At 40.5% G+C, this 21,010-nt stretch overlaps 1 protein-coding gene across 1 annotated transcript in view; it reads left to right on the forward strand.

Annotated features, from left to right (window-relative positions):
* LOC135404737 (guanine nucleotide-binding protein G(q) subunit alpha-like) overlaps positions 1-21,010 on the forward strand; it is a 30,418-nt gene that overhangs the window by 6,014 nt on the left and 3,394 nt on the right. The window contains exons 3-4 of the mRNA XM_064639481.1: positions 948-1,077; positions 16,242-16,395. Coding sequence (XP_064495551.1) covers positions 948-1,077; positions 16,242-16,395 — 284 coding nt within the window. The remainder of the gene's footprint in view (positions 1-947; positions 1,078-16,241; positions 16,396-21,010) is intronic.

Consider the following 21,010-nt stretch of genomic DNA (forward strand, 5'->3'; position numbering starts at 1 on the left):
TTGCTTTGTTTCTTTTGTTTCCTTTTACATTACTAATACTGTGTATAGGATATTGGTTAAAAGTAAAAATTATTCAATGTTTTTAAAATTTGAGCTTGTTCATTTTATTTTCATGTTTTTGTCCATATATGATTAGCAGCTGTTGTTAAAGACATCAAGAGGATGAGAGACAGATTTGTCTTTTTCTGAAGGTAGTTATTATTGGTAGAAAACCTGGAAGTCATTTTTCAATAAAATTAGTATATCCAATTTATTATGAATAATAAATTATGAAACGTAAAAGTACCACTTCTGTACTTGATTTTTAGAGAGAAGTGACATTTTGTAAATTTAATACCATTCCTACAAATAATTTTCCCCACAACTCATTTTGAGGTCAAATACAATTGCTTAAAGAATAACTATGCAGTTACAATTACAATTTAGACACCCAAGTGTCTAGTTACATTGAGATCCATAATAAATTGTGAGTACAGTCTGCCAGCAAATTTGAGGTTTTACTTTGACTATTAACAGCTTCAGTAAATACAGATTGTATTCTATTTATACTCTTGAAATTAAGCAACCATGGCAAGTTTGGAATTTTGATTGGTAATTTCTTGGGAGAAAGGCAGGCCACCAACTTCATTCTGTGGACGTGTTTCTGCTGACTATACAAGGCATACATTCTAGAATCATGGCTCAGAATCATAAGCGTTTTGAATATCAGAAATCTGAGGACTTTGAGATTCAAATTCAGAAAGCACATCAAACTAAAAAGCAAATATGATAACCTGTTTATTTACAACACATTCCATTAGTCTTCAATATGAAGGGTAAAATTTTTTAAGAAAAACAAACCAAATTGTGTTTTCAACTAAATTCTTAGAATCAGTGTTTCATATGTGTTTGTATGTTTATCTGCAAAGGTATTTGTGGAGTTGATGTGATCATTGTTAATTTTGCAGAATGGTGGATGTAGGAGGGCAACGATCAGAAAGAAGAAAATGGATACATTGCTTTGAAAATGTTACATCTATCATGTTCCTAGTAGCTCTTAGTGAATATGATCAAGTGCTTGTGGAGTCAGACAATGAGGTAAGCAAGCATCAGCATAAATCACCAGTTTTTAACAAACAATACTTTCACTAAAATTAATTTTAAATATTATTTACAAATTGATTAAAGCACAAGTTTGTAGAGAGCTTCAGTGTGTGTGTTTTTACATGTTTATTTGAATATTAAATTTTTTGGACCAGCAAAATATAATGATAGATTGAATACTTCATGCTAAACAGCAAAACACAAAGTCATTAGTCCTTTTTTAGACATTTTCAGAGTAGGCTGTCTTGTCCAGTCCTGGTTGTTTTCAAAATGTCTACCAGCAGTTGTATTCAACTGCATGTAATGAAATGAGAATTTCTACAGGGATTAAGAGGCTAATCCTCAAATAATATGACACAAACTGATCTCTTCCATGGAGGGTCAGTGGAACCCATCTATTTTGTGTTAAAAGTGGAATAGGTGACTATAGAGAAATGTTCTTATTGTAGCTATTTGCATGGTTAGTGTTGTGTAGCAAAGCCATAAAAATACAGTGGGAATTAAAACAAAATTCATAGGTTCTTTGCTAGAACAGACCTAAAGTAGTAAACTTCATTTCATTGACTTAAAGTATAGGATTTATATTGGCTTATATTTCCTACTTGTGTTGCTATTTTAAAGAATAACAGAAGTAAAAAACTCATGGGTGGTGATGTATGAACTAATCAGGCAAAGTGCAGTAGTACCCAGTGTTTTGTATACAGTTTTACAAAGTGGGGGGAATTTATTATTTGGACTTTTTTCTTTCATAAAGACTATTCCTGTTATTCATCAAACTTACATGAGCTAGTCCCCAGCACTGTTCTATGAAAGTTTTTAGCATTCATTTACAAAAGTTAGATGAAAAAAAGAAAATATTTTAATGTTCTTCATGACTGTGTATATACATTGATTTCATCGTTTAAGAGAAGGGTTGACATAGCAAGGTAAAACAGATGTCCCTGGGCAGTCATGATTGTATTCTCAACTTTCTTCAATATTAATTTTTTTAAGAAAGACTAGGAGTTCTGAAAGCTTTTAAATTTATACTTTTCTCGTAAAAGAAAGAAATCTCATTACAGTCTTTATATCATCAGACATCTCCTTAAAAATACAGCTGTTACAAAGAAGAAAATGTCAGTTGCTTATATAGTGAATACATCTTGTAATTTATTTTTGCATTCTTTTAACTTGGCAGGTATCAGAATGTTTTTATTTTGTTTTGTAAGGCATATATCTTTGATGTTCTGGTCCAAACAGTAATGGAGTCTGACAACACGTTATAAAACAAAGCTTTATTGAGGAAGTAAGAAAAATTACCAATTCCCCCATATAGGAACTCACCCAATCACCAATAGCAAGCACAGGATCATAAGTGATGCCATGGTTCTGGTGGACTGCTAGGGACATTTGGTGTCTGGGTCATCTGGCAGAAACAGCCAATCATGCAAATGTCTTTTAAATGTGGAGAAGAGTCAGGGTAGAGTATTGACAGTCTGTCTAATATTGGTCAAGGGACAGGGTGTCAGAAGGCAAGGTGTCGTTTCCACCCCGTGATTCTCTCAAATCATCACTTGACACGGAGTTATAGATGAGGTTGTTATTTTGATGGCTTGTTAGTTGTATAATTGACTAGATGAGGTTGGTGTTCCAACACCTGCAGGGTATAAGTTGCACAGTCAGAAGTTGAAAGCTGGTGCATCATGAGATAGGTACTGTAGAATCACCTCCACCAACTATCAGTTGTGCAGGCATCTGGAAGGTCATTATTACTGCATCTTCCCAATTGCTATAAGAGAGGCTGTGAAAGAGATTGCAACCAGCATCTGTTTATATCTAGTAGCCCCAACCCCGGTCAGGGAGTGGCTTGACCATGACTGCAAAAATGCTTTACAACAGTCTACAACCCCATCCACTGATATGCAACAAAGCATAAATAATTACATAAAGTAGATAATTACAAAAAGTGCAGTCAAAATATTTTGACAGATGCCCTGAAATATGGGAACCAAGAGGTAAGGCATGACCACAATTCACCAATTCCCCAATTGATATCTTCAGTTGCCACCTGGTGCAAGGGCTTTAGTTGTTCCTAGGTTTTCTTAAGGTCAGTCTCAATGCATCAATCTTGGTTGACACAAACATAGCAGGTAGTTTATACTAATGTGCAAATGCCACCTTGTGTAGCCATCAAGTACTCTAAGGCTAGTGGTTTTAAACAGAAGTCTATGGTACTTGAGCAACTTCTTGCTGCAGTGCTTGGATGGCATCAATTGTTACATTTTCTATATTTTTCAGAGTAGCAGAGAGATTGATGATCACTTTCTCCAGCTCAGAGACCCCAGCCAAGGAAGGAGGGTCTGGATAAACTGGTGAAATATGCATCCTCATTCTATCAAAGGGTTAAAACTACATCAATGTTGCAGGGCATCAGGATAATTGTGGACATGGGTCATGGAGAGGTTTACTTCAACATGCATTGCAGGCACTATTAGTCTGGGTGTATAGACCTCCTCTCTCTCCATGGGAAGATTTTCATGGCTCAGCTGCTGCACAGCCAATATAGGCCAGGGGCACCTATTGTGATAAGGTCCCAGCAGCAAATGGTGTCTTTCAGGCAATTGTCAGTATTGACACAGTAGGTCTGCATGGTGTAGGATGGGCCCTGCCACATGGTTTGTCGTTGATCATGGGACAGATCATAGCCCATAAAGTTTTGGAGGATGTAGAATTCTGATCCATGCTTTACCAAGGCGGCAGTGGGTAGTCAGTGTTTGAGAGACTAGCCTGAATAGAGTAATATCTGACAAAAATTTTAGGTGCACAGCCCCACAGTTCCACCAATACCAGCATTCCCACCACAGGAAACCCTTGGTTCACAGATGCAGGATGCTATGTACAAATCCAACAGTCAGTTCCCTTTCTGACATTCACCAGTGCCTGAGAGAATTAACAAGTTGGGATACCAACCAGCAAGGTTCTGGTAGACCTCTTGGGGAAGAGTGGCTGGAAAGCTGCTCAGCAGAAAAGGACCTTGCGGTGTTGGTCACCAGTTGGCTGAATATGAGCCAGCAGTGTGGCCAGGTGGCCAAGAAGGCCAATAGCATTTTGGCTTGTATGAGCATTGTGGTTTAACTCCAACCAGCAACCAAGCACCATGCAGCTGCTCACTCATTCCCCCACCAGTAGGATCAGGGAGAGAATTGGAAGGGTAAAAGCTATAAAACTCAAGGGTTGAGATAAAGACAGTTTAATAGGGAAAGCAAAAGCAGCACACGCAAGCAAAGCAAGTAAATCATTCACTGCTTCCCATAGGCAGGCAGGTGTTCAGCCATCTCCAGGAGAGCAGGGCCCTATCACATGTAATGGCTACTTGGGAAGACAAACGCCCTCACTGTAAACGTTCCCCTCTTCCTCCTTCTTCCTCAACTTTATATACTGAGCATGATGCGATATAGTATGGAACACCCCTTTGGTCAGTTTGGTTCACCTGTCTCCTCCCAGCCTTCCATGCACCCCCAACTTCCTTGCCAGTGTGGCAGTACAAAAAGCAGAAAAGGCCTTGACTCTGTTTAAGCGCTGCTCAGAAATAACAAAAACATCCCTACTATCATCACTGTGTTCAGCACAAATCCAAAACGTAGCCCCATACCAGCCACTGTGAAGAAAATTAACTCTACCCCAGCCAAAACCAGCACAATCAGAAATAGTGTGGCCAGCAGGACTAGGGAAGTGATTGTCCCCCTGTACTCGGCACTGGTGAGGCTTCACCTTGAGTACTGTGTTTAGTTTTGGGCCCCTCATGAAAAAACAGGTGCTGGAGCATGTCCAGAGAAGGTCAATGAAGCTTGTGAAGGCTCTAGAGCACAAGTCTTTTGAGGAGTGGCTGAGGGGTTGTTTATCCTGGAGAAAAGGAGGCTCAAGGGGAGACCATATCACTCTCTAAAACTACCTAGAAGGAGGTTGTAGCAAGGTGGGTATCAGTCTCTCGTTCCTTGTAACAAGCACTAGAACAAGAGAAAATGGCCTGAAGTTGCACCAGGGGAGGTTTAGATTGGATATTAGGAAAAAATTATTCACCAAAGGGGTTGTCAAGCATTGGAACAGGCTACCAAGGAAAGTGGTTGAGTCACTATCCCTGGAAGTATTTAAAAGATGTGTAGATGTGGCACTTAGGGACATTGTTTAGTGGTGGACTTGGCAGTGCTGGGTTAATGGTTGGACTCAATGATCTTTGAGGTCTTTTCCAATCTAAATGATTCTATGATTGTCCTTAAGAACAGTATCCACAGTATATTCAAAAGAAGGGCTTACTCAGAATAACCAACAATAGTACAAGTAAAACAACTATGGTAAGCAGCAATATAGCAGGAGGATTTTTCCAGATTGTTATGGTTGAGATAAAGACAGTTTAATAGGTAAAGCAAAAGCTGTGCATGAAAGCAAAGCAAAATAAGGAATTCATTCACTACTTCCCAGTGATAGGCAGATGTTTAGCCATTTCCAGAAAAGCAGGGTTCCATAATGTATTAACAGTTATTTGGGAAGACAAATGTCATAAAACTGAACATCCTTGATCCCCCTCCCCTCGTCCTTCCCCATATTCTTGTCCACCTCAGCCTACTCACTGGTGGGGCAGTGTGAGAAGCAGAATAGGCCTTGGTGCTGTACAAGCACTGTTCAGAAATAACTACAACATCCCTATATTATCAACACTGTTTTGGTCACAAATCCAAAACATAGCACCATATGAGCTGCTATCAAGAAAATTAACTCTATCCCAGCCAAAACCAGTACATATATCAGTCTGATCATCCAGGGTGGTCCAGTAGTGGGGCTGAGTGAATAGCTTCTGGCTCATTATGTATATTATCACTTCCAGAAATGTAAAATCACTTTTAGGGCAGCCCAAAGGGGAAGTCTGTGGATCCAATGACTACCAACCTGTCAACCTCACCTCCATGCCCAGGAAGATCATGGAACAGAACCTCCAAGAAGCTATGCTGAGACACATGGAGAACAGGAAAGTGATTCAAGACAGCCAGCATGGCTTCCCCAAGGGCATGTCCTGCCTGATCAACCAAGTGACCTTCTATGACTACATCAGTGGACAAGGGAATAGCTACAAATGTCATTTATCTGAACTTCTGTAAGGCCTTTGGCACAGTCCCCCACAACAACCTTCTCTCTAAATTGGAGAGCTGTGTATTTGATGGCTCAACTATTCAGTGGATGCGGAATTGGCTAGATGGTTGCATCCAGAGGGTAGTGGTGAACAGCTCAATGTCCAGATAGAGACCAGTGACAAGTGGCATCCCTCAGGGGTCCACATTGGGGCCAGTGTTGTTTCATATCTGCATCAGTGACATAGACAATGGGTTTGAGTGCACCCTCAGCAAGTTTGCAAATGACACCCAGCTGAGTGGTGCAGTTGACACACCTAAAGGACAGGATGCCATCCAGAGGGACCTGAACAAGCTCAAGAGGTGGGCCCATATAAACCTCATAAAGTTCAACAAGGCCAAGTGCAAGGGCCTGCACCTGGTTTGGGGCAACCTCCAGTACAGGCTGGGGGACGAAGGGATTGAGAGCAGCCCTGAGGAGAGGGACTTGAGTACCGGCAGATGAAAAACTGTACATGAGCTGGCAATGTGCACTTGCAGCCCAGAAAGCCAACTGTATCCTGGGTCGCATACAAAGAAGTGTGGCCAGCAAGTCAAGGGAGGTGATTCTCCCTCTCTACTACACTCTCGTGAGACCCCACCTGGAGTATTGTGTCCAACTCTGGAGTCCTCAGTACAAAAAAGACATGGATCTGTAAGGGCAGGTCCACATAAACAAAGTGTATTTTTCTCAGAATGTGGGTGCGGCAGAAATAAAAAAATGTTTAAAAAGTGTTAATTCTCACCTTAAATTAAGAAACTGACAATAAATATTACTCTTATTCCTCACTGTGATGTGTCAGGTTCATTAAGGAAGGCAATAATTGAATTTGACTGCTTTGATAATCAGTCAATGGATATTTTTTTTACATGGCATAATTCAAATAAACTTTGAAATGTGAAAGAATATTAAAATTTCAACACCAAATTGAGAGTGTGTATAGATGCCCTACTTTTTTCTCACAGATAGCATCAGTGTGATACTATGATAGAATCTAATCCTTCTTTGATACTTGTGCCTGTCAGCTGTGTTAGAGATCTGACTTGAAAACTTGCAGTGTTCTACTGCTCCTCTTGCATTGCTTTCATGGTCAAATTAAACAGTATGAATTTTGAAAGATGTCCTACTTTCTTTTTCTAATTAGTCCACTGCATGATATTATCTGAAGGTTTTTTCCTTGTATGCTATGACAAAGAAAACTATACTTTTTGACTTATTTGTGCAATTCTTTTCAGTTAATACATTGTTTCATTAATCTTATTTTCATGTATAAATATAAATCTATAAGGATTATTATTTGCCATTCAGTTCATCTGTGTTTGTTTATATGACCCTTCATCATTCTGAAACTGTTTTAGAGTTCTTAAGGCTCAGGTTTGTATTTTCAAAATGTAGTGCATGATAGACTTTCTACTGTTAATCTGTTTCTTTCCTTGTTTAGGTTATTCAAGAGAAATACATTTGGATTATAAATCAGATGAGGCTATAGTAAGTTGAGAGGTTTCACTAGTGTATCTCAAGGGCTTTTACTTACTGGGTATGTGTGAGATTGAGTTAGACACCATTTCTGAATTCATATCCTTAGAGGAGTTGTCTTCAACTACTCTGTAAGGGGACATCATGCATAGAAATAACACAAGTGTTCAGACTGCTTGTCTTTCAGAACCCTGTATAGGATGATGCTTAAATGATATATCCATGAAATTGCAATCCAGATCTGCAAATAACAATTTGGAGGTTTCAAATGGGAAAAGCATGGATAGCTACCCAAGTTGTATAATAATTATGACTCCTCTAACAACCAATTCTCAGAAACAATGTCATCACATGGCCTTGAACACTTCCAGGGATGCATCCACAACTTCTCCGGGCAACCTGTTCCAGTGCCTCACCACCCTCACAGTAAAGAATTTCTTCCTAATATCTGAAGCTATCCTCTTACAGTTTAAAATCATTACCCCTTGTTCTATAACTACATACCCTTGTAAAATGAAGGGATCGACTCTCTGATAAATTCGTGATGTCCTATAGGTCAAACTTTCCCTGAGTTATATCAGTGGATCTAGAGAAACTTGCAGTTTTATAAAAAAGCAGAGTTTAAAACTTATTTTTAAAAAAGTTCAATTTTAAATAAGTTAAATTTAATTTTAAATTAATTTATTTAAAGCAACTTCTTTCCTTAAATAAAGGGCTTTTCCTACATAAAGTATATTATTATTCTATATGCCAGGAAAAGAATTTCAGGCAAGGAAGGCAAGAGACCAGCATGGCTGAGTCGAGACCTGCTGGTAAAACTAAAGGGCAAGAAGGAAATACATGGGCAGTGGAAGCAGGGAGAGGTATCCTGGGAAGAGCATAGGGACACTGTCTGGTTGTGTAGGGATGGGCTCAGGAAGACCAAGTTGCAGCTAGAGCTGAACTTGGCAAGGGATACAAAGAAACCATGTGGTGCAGTCAACATGCTGAAGGGAAGGGATGCCATCCAGAGGGACCTGGACAGACTTGAGAGGTGGGAATGTGTGAACCCCATGAAGTTCAACAAGGCCAAGTGCAAGGTCCTGCACATGGGTCAGGGCAATCCCAAGTGTAAATGCAGGCTGGGTAGAGAACAGATTGAGTGCAGTTCTGGGGAGAAGGACTTGGGGATGTTTGTAGACAAGGAGCTCAACATGTCTCATCAATGTGCACTTGCAGCCCAGAAAACCAGCCGTATCCTGGGCTGCATCAAAAGAAGTGTGGCCAGCAGGTCAAGGGAGGTGATTCTGTCCCTCCATTCTACTCTTGTGAGACCACACCTGGAGTACTGCATCCAGCTCTGGGGCCCCTGGCACAAGAAAGACATAGACCTATTGGAACGAGTCCAGAGGAGCGCCACGAAGATGATCAGAGGGCTGGAACACCTCTCCTATGAAGACAGGATGAGACAGTTGGGGTTGTTCAACCTGGAGAAGACAAGGCCTTGGGGAGACCTTATAGCAGCCTTCCAATACCTTAATGGGGCTTACAGGAAGGCTGGAGAGTGGCTTTTTGCAATGGCAAGCAGTGACAGGAGAAGGAGGAATGGCTTTAAGCTGAAAGACAATAGGTTTAGATTAGATACTAGGAAGAAATTCTTTACTGTGAGGATGGTGAGGCACTGGAACAGGTTGCCCAGAGAAGTTGTGGATGCCCCATCCCTGGAAGTGGATGGGGCTTTGAGCAACCTGGTCTAGTGTCCCTGCCTATGGCAGGGGTGTTGGAACTAGATGATCTTTAAGGTCCCTTCCAACCCAAAGCATTTTATGATTCTATGAATAAGAAAAAGGGCTTCTACAGGTATGTTAACCAGAAAAGGAAGGTCAAAGAAAGCGTACCCTCCTGATAAACACGGACAGCAAACTGGTAACAATGGATGAAGAGAAGGCAGAGGAACTCAACAACTTTTTTGCCTCAGTCTTCATTGGCAATCTCTCTTGCCACATCTCTTGAGTGGATGGACTGCAAGATGGGGACTGAGGGAGCAAAGTCTCTCCCACTGTAAGTGAAGATTCAGGTTTTTGACCACTTGAGGAACGTGAACACACATAACTGTGGGACCTGATGAGGTGCATCCCAGAGTCCTGAGGGAATTGGCTGATGTAGTTGCCAAGCCACTCTTCATGATATTTGAAAAGTCATGGCAGTCAGGTGAAGTCCCAGGTGACTGGAAAAAGGGAAACATTGCACTCATTTTTAAAAAGGGTAGAAAGGAGGACCCTGGAAACTACCGACCTGTCAGCCTCACCTCTGTGAGGTAGACCACAACAAACTGTTGCTGCTGTCTAAGGGGGTTGCTGTGAAGGTTGGCATGACTTCTGTGAAAGTCTGTCAGTCACTGAGAAGCCTTGACTCAGCTCCAGATGCACATTTCTATACATTAATTATTCACAAGTTTTTGTCTGCAGTGTCGTTGTTTGAGAGCCCCTGCCCCGGAGCTGAAAGATGGGTAGCTCCAGGGATGGATTTCCGGTGCTGAGCCAATGGGAAGCTTGGTACGCCTCTGCGGAATTACATATTTGCTGAAACCAGAAAAGAAGCACTTTTTGTGCAGTTGGAATTAGAGACCACGAGGAGAGAGAGAGTGGGGTCGCATGGCCCACGGGGGCCAGGGACTTTTCCCCTGGCCCTGGCCAGGGGGGGACCCGGCGCGGCTTTGTAGCTGGGCTGGGTGCTGGGCTAAGACCGCACCGCCCCCCCACTGCCAGTGAGAGGCGGCGGCGTGGGGCTCGAGTGGCCAACCAGGGCTGGAGCCAGACCCCTGGTAGGCAGGCATGGCACTGGAGCCAGGTCGACACGGGCCGAGGGGTGGCCCAGTGCGGCGTTGGAGCAGCCAGGGATGAGCTGGGCCCCTAGCCAGAATATGCAGCAGTCAGAAAGCGAGAGAGAGACTACTTCAGGAGTTTCCCGGCCAGCCTCATCACCTTCCCCCCCCCTTGCCCCATGGGGGAGGCGCAGTAAGCAAACTGGTTGGGCCTTGCAAAGAAGCGGCGGCAGCCACAGCAGCTCAGAATGAACAGAGAGACCCTGCTGAGGAGCGAAGCAGGCCTGAAGCAGCAGCAATGCACAGCATGGAGCATGTAGGGAGCGGAGTGGTCCTGGAGTGGTCCAGACGATACCAGCAGCCAGCTGGAGCTGGGCGGAGAGACACGGGGATGCCCTGTGGAGAGAACTTGCAACGGAGCAGAGAGAGAGATAAGTCTGTTGGAATGTTCTTGGGTAGGGACTGAGTCAAAAAAACCCAGAACCCTTTGACCCGGGAAAGGAGGGGTGGCCCCCAGACTTAGGGGGCCCTTGGAACTCCCGTGGAAGGAAACCTCCATGGAGCAGAGAATAAAGACTTTAAGCTTTAACTCCCTGTATTCTGTGGTGACAACATGGTGATTACAAGTGTTTCCCTCGAAGCCCATGGTGAGCCCTCAGTGGGAACTGAGTGGCTAGAGGCGGGGTACTAAGATCCGGCACCCGAGAGAGAGAGAGAGAGAGAGAGAGAGAGAGAGAGAGAGAGAAAGAAGATTTCCCAGCTACGGCGAATCGGGGCTGTAATCCTGAGAGTGAAGGAGAGATGACTTCTCCTCCTGGACTTTATGGGGGAGAAGGGGTGATTTTTGTCAATACATAGTTTGTTATGATAGGAGAGACTATTTAGAATTGGTGTATATATTATTTTATAGTTTTTATTCTGTTAGCAATAAATTTTGATACAATTTCCCAATGCTGAGTCTGTTGCCTGTCTGAAAACTTCTCTCACATTTGAGCAAATTTGTGGGGGTTTGAAGAATTGGTCTTTGGGTCAAACCATGTCAGCAGCCTTTTCCATTGCAGCTGAAATAGGCTTTTCCTGGAAGCAATTTGATGAGGTAGAGCTGACTCATAAAATCAGAGCTTGAATGAGATATTAAATGCTGCCTTGCTCCCCACCGCTCCGGCCCTCTCTTCAAAGAGCCATACTGTCTTGCTCGGTTTGGCAAGGCTTCCTTCACACTGCATCTGATAAGGTCAGATCCCCAATGCAGGCCTTGCCCTATATTCCTTGTTATCCCATCTCTATTTCCAGAACTAGTTCATATTTCTTAAGCTGTACAAACAGCTAGTTTAGTTAATGTGTTTGTAGGAAATAGCTTTCCCTTGGAGGTTAGTTTAGCACTGGAAAAGGGAACCCAGAAAGGTGGTGAAATCTCCATTCTTGGAGAACTTTCCTAGACAAAGCGATGACTGACTTGGTCTTGTGTTGCCAATAACTATACTTCAGTGAAAGGCTGGACTAGATGGGATTCAGAGGTTAATTTCAGCTAACACTTCTGGTATAATATTCTGCTGTCTGCAGTGGTGTTTCAGTGGGAGATATGTGAGTACTTACAGATGTTTACATTTAAATGGATTAAATACGTGACCATTGGTTGTTCTATGGTGCCTAATGGTCTCAGCAATGCATCAGTATCCCTGCTACACAGTCACATTCTCTATGTTCTCTTAGGTTTTAATGTAACTACTCTCATCTAACTGCAGTGTTTTACCATTGACAGACCTAATCCTTACTCTGAAGCCACCCATGTAGTCAAACTCTGCATTTGGTAGGAGCAGTAGTATTGTATGATAAGTCTGATTCTGGAAATAAACTGTAAATTCCTGTTCCTAATTCTATAATGAGTAATTTCTGGTGAAATAAAGGGAAAATTCTCCAAATGTAAGTGTCCCAGTATCTTAGTGCAATCTTGAGATGATCTAGTCCAACCTCTCTGTTCAAGCAAGGTCAGCTAGTGCAGGTTGCCCAGGAATAATAATAAGACATTTATAACAGTAAGAAATTAATTCTCCTAATATTTATTCTGTAGGCTTAATTTGAATATTTATCATCCACCCCAAAATAAATTTACTCCACTTGCTCCTCATTGTAAATGAGTGACAACTTTAACAAAAACAATCTTTAAACTCATAAATTCAAATTGTAATATTTTCCTTAAAAGTCCATTACTTTTTATTAGCATTCTATCAGCATTTAAGCTATAACATTTCATCTCTTTACTTCTTTTGTTATCCCTCTACTTTCTTTTAAACTTTCAGATTCTATCAAACAAACTACAAAAAGCAAAAGGTTTTATTCGTGTGAGCCTTTCAATAGAAACAAGAGGCTAATAGTTTTTCCTAATGATACATTTTAAATTCAGATTTACAGTGGTGGCTTTTGGGACAGTTTTTTAAAGCTGCTGAGAGTTTAATATGTGTTTAACGAAATCCTGTCTACCTTCCTTATAACAACAGGGAAAGGGAAAAAGCCTGATAAACATTTTTATTTACTTCCTAAGGAGGGGCTCAGTTTTGGAAAGACCACCCACCTGAAGGTAGCAATTACAGGGATGGAATGGAAGAGTTAAATCCTACAGGATTTATCATTGCTAAGACATCAGAAGAAGATACAGGTATGCTCTTGTTTTTAGAGCATGTTAGGTATTTTATTTTCTCAAACCTTAATAGTTAGAGATACTATTGTCCACAGTGTGAGTGTAGTTTGTGACAGTAAAAAACCCAAACAAAACCACAGAAAACAAAACTGATAAAAAAAACCCCTCTATGAATTTAGGACATGTACTTCATTTTTTCCCCTCCTCTGACTTCCCTCAAGTTTTAACTATGATATTGTTATTAGGTCTGTATATTAGAAAGTTATAAAAGGAATGGTCATGATTGTGCTTTAACAATTAACCTAAGAGCTTATGTTTTATGCTCAATTTTGTTGATATTTCAGTTTTTCTCCTTTTTGAATGAAATTCTTGCACCATTGAAATCAATGCAACTGATTGCAAAATATCAAAGATTTTACTTCTCTGCCTTAGTTTCTTCATCTATAAATTTGTCTATTTACTTTCACTCACTGCTCCAACATGGTGTAAAGTTTAATAAATTGCTTGAAGATTCTGTGGTGATACAAGATAACTAAACTATCAACTTCTACAGAATTGAATTTTTTAGATGGTGAGTTTTTTACAGTCCCTATATTCCATTCTTATGCAGGTCACTTTAAAATGTAAATTAATACAAGTGAAAATAAACTTATAGTAAAACTGTCAGAGTTTTCTTACAGAATGATACATACATTAGCAACAAAAGGAGGGTTAAGAAGAATCTCTATCCTTTATTGGATGTGGGCAGAAACATAGTGACAAAGGACGAGGTACTTAATGCCTTCTTTGCCTCAGTCTTTATTAATAACAGTTGTACACAGAGTACCCAGACTGCTGAGCTGGAAGACAGAGACAGGGAGCAGAATGAAGACCCCATAATCTAAGGGGAAAGGGTTAGAGACCTGCTACACCATTTAGACACACAAATCTGTGGGGTGGATAGGATCCACCCAAGTGTACTGGTGGCAGGTTCTGCTTGACTAACTTGATCTCCTTCTATGACAAGGTGACCCAGTGGGGATGTTGTTCACCTGGACTTTAGAAAAGCCTTTGATACCATTTCCCACAGCATTGTCCAGGAGAAACTGTCTGGACAGCTATATTCTTCGCTGGGTAAAAATCTGGCTAGATGGCCAGACCCAAAGACTTGTGGCGAATAGCGATAAATCCAGTTGGTGGCCAGTCACTAGTGGAGTTCCCCAGGGCTCAGTACTGGCAACAGTTCTGTTTAATGTCTTTATCAATGGTCTGGATGATGGAATTGGGTGCACCTTCAGTAAGTTAGCAGACAACACCAAGTTGGGGAGGAGTGTTGATCTGCTTGAGGGTAAGAAGGTTCTACAGAGGGATCTGAACAGGCTGGATAGATGGGCCAAGGCCAATTGTATGAGGTTCAACAAGGCCAAGTGCCAGGTCCTGCACTTGGGTCATAACTCCATGCAATGCTATAGGCCTGGGGAAGAGTGGCTGGAAAGCTGCCCAAAGGAAAAGGATGTGGGGGTATTGGTTGACAGCCAGATGAATGTGAGCCAGCAGTGTGCCCAGGTGGGCAAGAAGGCCAATGGCATCTTGGCTTGTATCAGAAATACTGTGGTCAGCAGGACTAGGGAAGTGATCATCCCTTTGTACTCTGCACTGGTAAGGCTGCACCTTGAATACTGTGTTCAGTTTTGGGCCTCTCACTGCAAGAAAAACATTGAGGTGCTGGAGCACATCCAAAGAAGAGTAACAAAGCTGATGAAGGATCTGGAACATAAGTCCTATGAGGAGTAGCATAGGGTAATGAGTATTTTTAGTCTGGAGAATAGAAGGCTCAGGGAAGACCTTATTGCTCTCTACAAGTATTTGAAAGGAGATGTCAGTCTCTTGTCCTATATAACAATCAACAGAATAAGAGGAAACAGCCTCAAATTGAGCCAGGGAAGGTTCATGTTGGTTATTAGGAAAAAATTCTTCACTGAAAGAGTTATCAAGCATTGGAACAGGCTGCCCAGGGAAGTGTTAGTCACCATCCCTGGGGGTATTTAAAAGATGTGCAGATGTGACACTTAGGGACATGCTTTAGTGGTGGACTTAGTAGAGTTAGGTTAACAGTTGGACTTGATAATCTTCGAGGCCTTTTCCAACTTAAACAATTCTATGATTCTATGGCTCAGCAACATCAGAATCCGCAAGATTCACTAATATTTTGTTCTCTAGAAGCCTGTTTGGTGGTGAAACTCTTGTTTTCAGGAGGCAGCTCCTTAAAAAAACTTCCATAGGTATCTAATCAGGACTGCCTTAGAGTTTTCAAATAATAAAGAAGTAGAGTTAATTCCTGGTTCTGAATTCAATTTGTTCTGACTCTGTATTAACCGCATCGTCAGATTAGCAGTTCTTCAGAATTGTATCAAACCACACAGAATTTTACAGTATCAGGAAGCCCTTGCAAACAGAACCGTATGCTTCACTTATTTACATTTCCTCTATCATGCAAAATGCTTTGCAGGAGCAATTAAACAAGGCTTAAGTAAAGGCTAACTCGATGTTAGAAACAACTTTACCATTTGTAAGATTTTATGTCATAAGCTTTTGATTTGGGCAAATATTCTCAGGTTATCAATGAGTAAATTCTAAATTTACCTGGAACTATTTTAACTCTGATCTCTTTCAAAAAATTAAGGTTTACTCACATTTAAAGTTCAGGAAACTCATATAAAATAAATAAGGTTGTTAAAACTTGGTTATTATGTCTTGTTGTACACTTATCTATGCCTTGAACCACATGCATTTCAGTACCCATGAATTTATTGGCTGATCAGAACTGTGCGTAGTCAGTATTTACAACACTACCTGTTACAAGTATGGTGTCCATGACCTGTGTTCTCAAGAATCATGCTTGTGTCATTGAGTTTGCAAAAGGAAATTGCCTGCATATTTAATATACCTCTTACCTATGAATTGTAAAGGAATCAGTTAAATCTCACATTTTGGTAAGAAGGTGGAAAATGTGAAATGGATCTGTTTATCAAATAAAATGGAATTGCATGTATTGATTTAAAAAAAAAATAAAATATTTCACAACTGCATACATTTATCTCTCTTTTTTTTTAATTCCAGAATCGAATGGAAGAAAGCAAAGCACTCTTTAGGACAATTATCACATATCCATGGTTCCAGAATTCTTCGGTTATTCTGTTCTTAAATAAAAAAGATCTCTTAGAGGAGAAAATTATGTACTCCCATTTAGTTGATTATTTTCCAGAGTATGATGGTAAGTATATTGCCACCAGAGTTCATGCCTCATTTAAACTGCAGTAATGACAAAATGTAATAGTCTTGCCCTTATTTTGTTTAGAGGCTCTTAGGACAAAGATAATCACCCATTCTTCATTACACTAATTTTCTTCTTTACAAATTGTACTTAGTACACCAAATGGTTAGTTTGTAGTTGAATGACTTACTGTTCATGTTTTTTTAAAAATTATATAAAAAGTAAAAAATTAATAAAATAGCAATTGTTAATTCTCCAAATTTTTAAAGTCACTGAAGTCTTGTGAAACTTTTTAGATTTTTCAGGATTTCATCTTGTACCTCCATTAATAGTGGATAAGATGGCAGTACCTTTCATGTGAAATTATTGATTCTAAATGAGTAACATAATATTAGCAATGGACCTTATTCTGTCCTTGTTCATAAGTTGGGGTGAGGATTTGAACTGAAGTATAAAACTAAAATTATATAAAAATACATTTCTCATTCTACACATTATTTTTGTTTTCTACACATTAATTTTTGTTTTGTTTTGTGCCTGTTTGTGCTTTGTTGCATTTTTGTTTAAGGTTGGATATCTGAAGAGAAGTGTCATAAATTCTCTGTGACTGTCAAAGAAACCAGTATCATTCCGCCCACCCTTTCATTGTACCATTTTATTGTTTCCATTATTTTAATTTTATGTTACTTATGTGAAGTTTAATGGGCTTGTCCCAGAAAACGTTACATGGAACAAACAGTTGTTTCTAAGGAAGTTGTACTTACAGAAAGTTCTTCTGAGGTGAAAAGTTAAGTATTCTAAGGTAATTGAGTGGAGGCTTTGGTAACAGAGAAAAAAATCAAATTCATATAATAATATCTCTTTTGTCTCACCAGCGAGTGAAAAGCAGATTCAGAAGCTACAAAAAAAAGATTAAACTTCTCATTTTCAAAACTAGATAGTGATAAAAGAAAAAAGTTTCAGGTTTTTCCTGTTTGAGAGGAAAGGATGTGTTCACAGTGAACAGCCTGCAGGATCAGACCATACTTATTTATGAGTCAGTGTAAGTTTAGTTTGATAGTACTAAACAGAAGAGAAGTGACAGTTTGAATAGAATATATTCTTGTCTTTTCAAGTTACAAGTGTGACAGGTGCCTTAGATGACATCCTGCAGGTGAGAAGGCTGTATGGGTCCTTCTATTATGAGCACTCAAGTGGAGATACACCTGTGTTAAATGCTTGTCCAGAAAAAAACAGACAAAATTCATACAAAATTGAGGTTGTAAGGGACCCCTGAAGATCATCTAGTCCAACCCCCCTGCTCAAACAAGGTCACCTAGTGCTGTTTCCCAGGAATATGTCCAGATAGCTTTTGAATATCTACAGCCTCCCTGGGCAACCTGTCTCAGTGCTCAATCACCCTCACAGTAAAAAAGGGGTTTCTGATGTTCAGATGGAACCTCCTGTGTTTCATCTTGTTCCCATTGCTTCTTGTCCTGTAACTGGGCACCATCAATAAGAGCTTGGCTCCATCTTCTTTGCACCCTCCCTTCAGGTATTTGTACACATTGATGAGATCTCCATCTGAGCCTTCTCTAGGTTAAACAGTCCCAGGTTTCTCAGCATTTCCTCCAGTCCCTTAATCATCTTAGTGGCCCTTGGTTGGACTTTCTCCAGTATGTCCGCATCTTCTTGTACTGAGGAGCCCAGAACTGGACATAGAACTCCAGGTGTGGCCTCACCAGTGCTGATTAGAGGGAAAGGATCATCTCCCTTGACCTGCTGGCAACAGTCCTCCTAATGCAGCCCAGGATACCATTAGCCTTCTTTGTGTCAAGGGCACATTGCTGGCTCCTGTTCAACCTAGTATCCACTAGGACCCTCAGGTCCTTTTCTGCCAAACTGCTTTCTAGTTGGGTGGTCCCAGAATATATTGGTGCCTAGGCTTGTTACTCTTGAGGTGCAGGACTTGGCACTTCCCCTTGTTGAACTTCATGAGATTCCTGTCAGCCCATTTGTCCAACCTGTTGAGGTCCCTCAGGATGTAACCACTCCACTCTGTTTTGTGTCACCAACAAACACACTGAAGGTACACTCCTCCCTTATCCAGATCATTAAAGAAGAAGTTAAACAGGACTGGATCCAGTATTGACCACTGGGGTACCCCACTAGTTACTGTCCTCCAACTAGACTTTGTGCCACGGATCACCAGACATTCAGTCAGTTTTCAGTCCCACTCACTGTCTGCCATCCAGTGCATACTTCATCAGTTTCCCTATGAAGATCTTATGTGAGACAATGTCAAAAACCTTACTGAAGTCCAAGTAGACAATATCCACTGCTCTCCCCTCATCAACCAGGCCAGTTATTTCATCATAGAAAGTTGTCAGGTTTTCAATCAGTCAGCTCAGAGAAACCCTCTTTCTCTTCTCCTTTGCCATGGGTAAAGGAAACAAAAAAAGGTTATGGACAAGTAGGGCCATAACCAGTAAGCCAGACCTAAAAGTCTTTCAGTGTCTTACTCTAATTCTGCAGATCTTGCTGGACTTAACCCCTTAGACAAGGTTATGGTTCGATTTGATTTCTTTTGGTGGAAAGATGGGGTGGGTGACTGCTGTGGTTTACCCCCAGCTGGCAACTAAGTATCATGTAGCTGCTTGCTCACTCCTCCCTGCCTGGGGAGAAGAATCAGAAAAAAGCTAAACCCCATGATTTGAGATAAAAACAGTTTAATAATTAAAATAAAGTAAAATATAGTAATAATACTAACAATAATAATAGTAGTAATGAAAAGGACAGAGAATAAAAACAATTGATGCACAATAAAAGAAATTAATGCACAATATAATTGCTCACCACCAATGACCAATGCCCAGCCCATCCCCAAGCAATGATTGGCCCCTTCTGGCTAACTTCCCTCAGTTTATATACTGGACATGGTATTCTATGATATGGACTATTCCTTTGTCCAGTTCGGGTCAGCTGTATTGATTGTGCTCCCTCCCAACTTCTTGTGCAACTCCTCACTGGCAGAACATGAGACACTGAAAAGCCCTTGACTCACTGCTCAGCAACGACCAAAACATCAGTGTGTTATCAGCATTATTCTCATACTAAATTCAAAACGCAGCACTGTATCGGCTACTGTAAGAAAATGAACTCTATCCCAGCCAAAACCAAGACAGTTATACAGTCTTTGGGTTGCACAGGTCACTGTGTGGTCCTGTCTGCTGTTCCAACACCCTGTTTGGAGATGTTGAAGATGGACACATTTGGAGAACTGATCAGAATTAGGTATTTTTTAGATGGATCACTTTTCCCGTGTGGGCAGTACAATGGAGAAAGTTGCATAGGGATGAGAAATGGTAACCAGGATGGCAAACTGGACTGATTAAACTAAGCAGTTGTACTGCACAATGTCATAACATTGGATGAGAGATTGAAATGTGCTCAAGGGTCAGAGTACCACATGAAGGTATGCTTTCACAGATCATACTAAAAGACCGTCTCAAAGACTGGAATAAAGTGCTGGGAGGGGGAAAAAGACAAAAAGGGACCATGTTTGTGAAGGAAAGAAGAAAATATCTATCCACAGGAATACACTCCCCTCCAGAGTCTTCAAAGAAAATAAATGATTACGCTTACCAAGCTAATGTAGGCAAGCTAAATTGTAGTACTTTTTATATAGGACTTGACTATCATATAGAGAGACCCTTTTAAGACTCCTAAATAGGAAGCAATGGACAAGAAACCTACTAATTTGTATTAATTCTTTTCCAAGATTATTTAGATCATAGCCACAGCATTCTAAATCTAGCATTAGTTCATTCCCTTTTTCTAGATACCTGAGGTGGAAAATTTTCTTTTTAATCTTAGTTTTCCATACTTGAATTCCTGTCAGAAAAAAATTAAATTACATTGTAATAAGCAGACATGTTATTAGGCAAGTAAAATTTGGATACAGGCTTTGAATAGTGCAGTAGATTTTGAGAGGGACAATCCTGCCTGTGCCTACCCACTGTAAAACTGTTTAACAAAATTCTAGGAAGTTGATTAAAACAATAAATGGCTTATTTTGAAGAAATCATTGTCTTCGAAAGTCTAGGAGTCTCCTTTACAAATATTTAAACTTATTAAGAGTAAAAAAAAATAGTAGGGAAATTTAGCTTTACTGCTGTTTCTATAGAATATGTGATGAAGCTAAAGGCTAGAATCTGTTGTGTTTAGAAATTTAAAACATTTTGAAGTCCTCTTTGTCCTAGTTCAGAGGATTTATTATCTGTTTACATGTTCTTTACATCTCAGTGTGTGAACCAAATATATACAGGCAACCAAGACAACCACAATCTACAGCTGAAGTGTGAAGAGTAGATTTATTCCATCACCTTGCTGGCAAATGGGGACACATATGCTGCTAAGCTTAGTCCATTTTAGCAGGGGCAAAAAGCATGCGGGGCTGTTCCTGGCCTCAACATAACAAAGGGCCTGGTGCATGCGCAATGCTTCACAAGACTGTGATCTCCTCCGTGCTTTTTATGATCTCTCTCTCTCCCAACAGGAGGCTCAAGCCTGTCTGTGAAAGATGCCTCAAGTTTCTGATAGCTTTTATGTTTTCTCTACAGAAGTTCTGCTTCTC

The sequence above is a fragment of the Pseudopipra pipra genome, chromosome W (assembly GCF_036250125.1).
Source record: "Pseudopipra pipra isolate bDixPip1 chromosome W, bDixPip1.hap1, whole genome shotgun sequence".
Classification (NCBI taxonomy): Eukaryota; Metazoa; Chordata; class Aves; order Passeriformes; family Pipridae; genus Pseudopipra; species Pseudopipra pipra.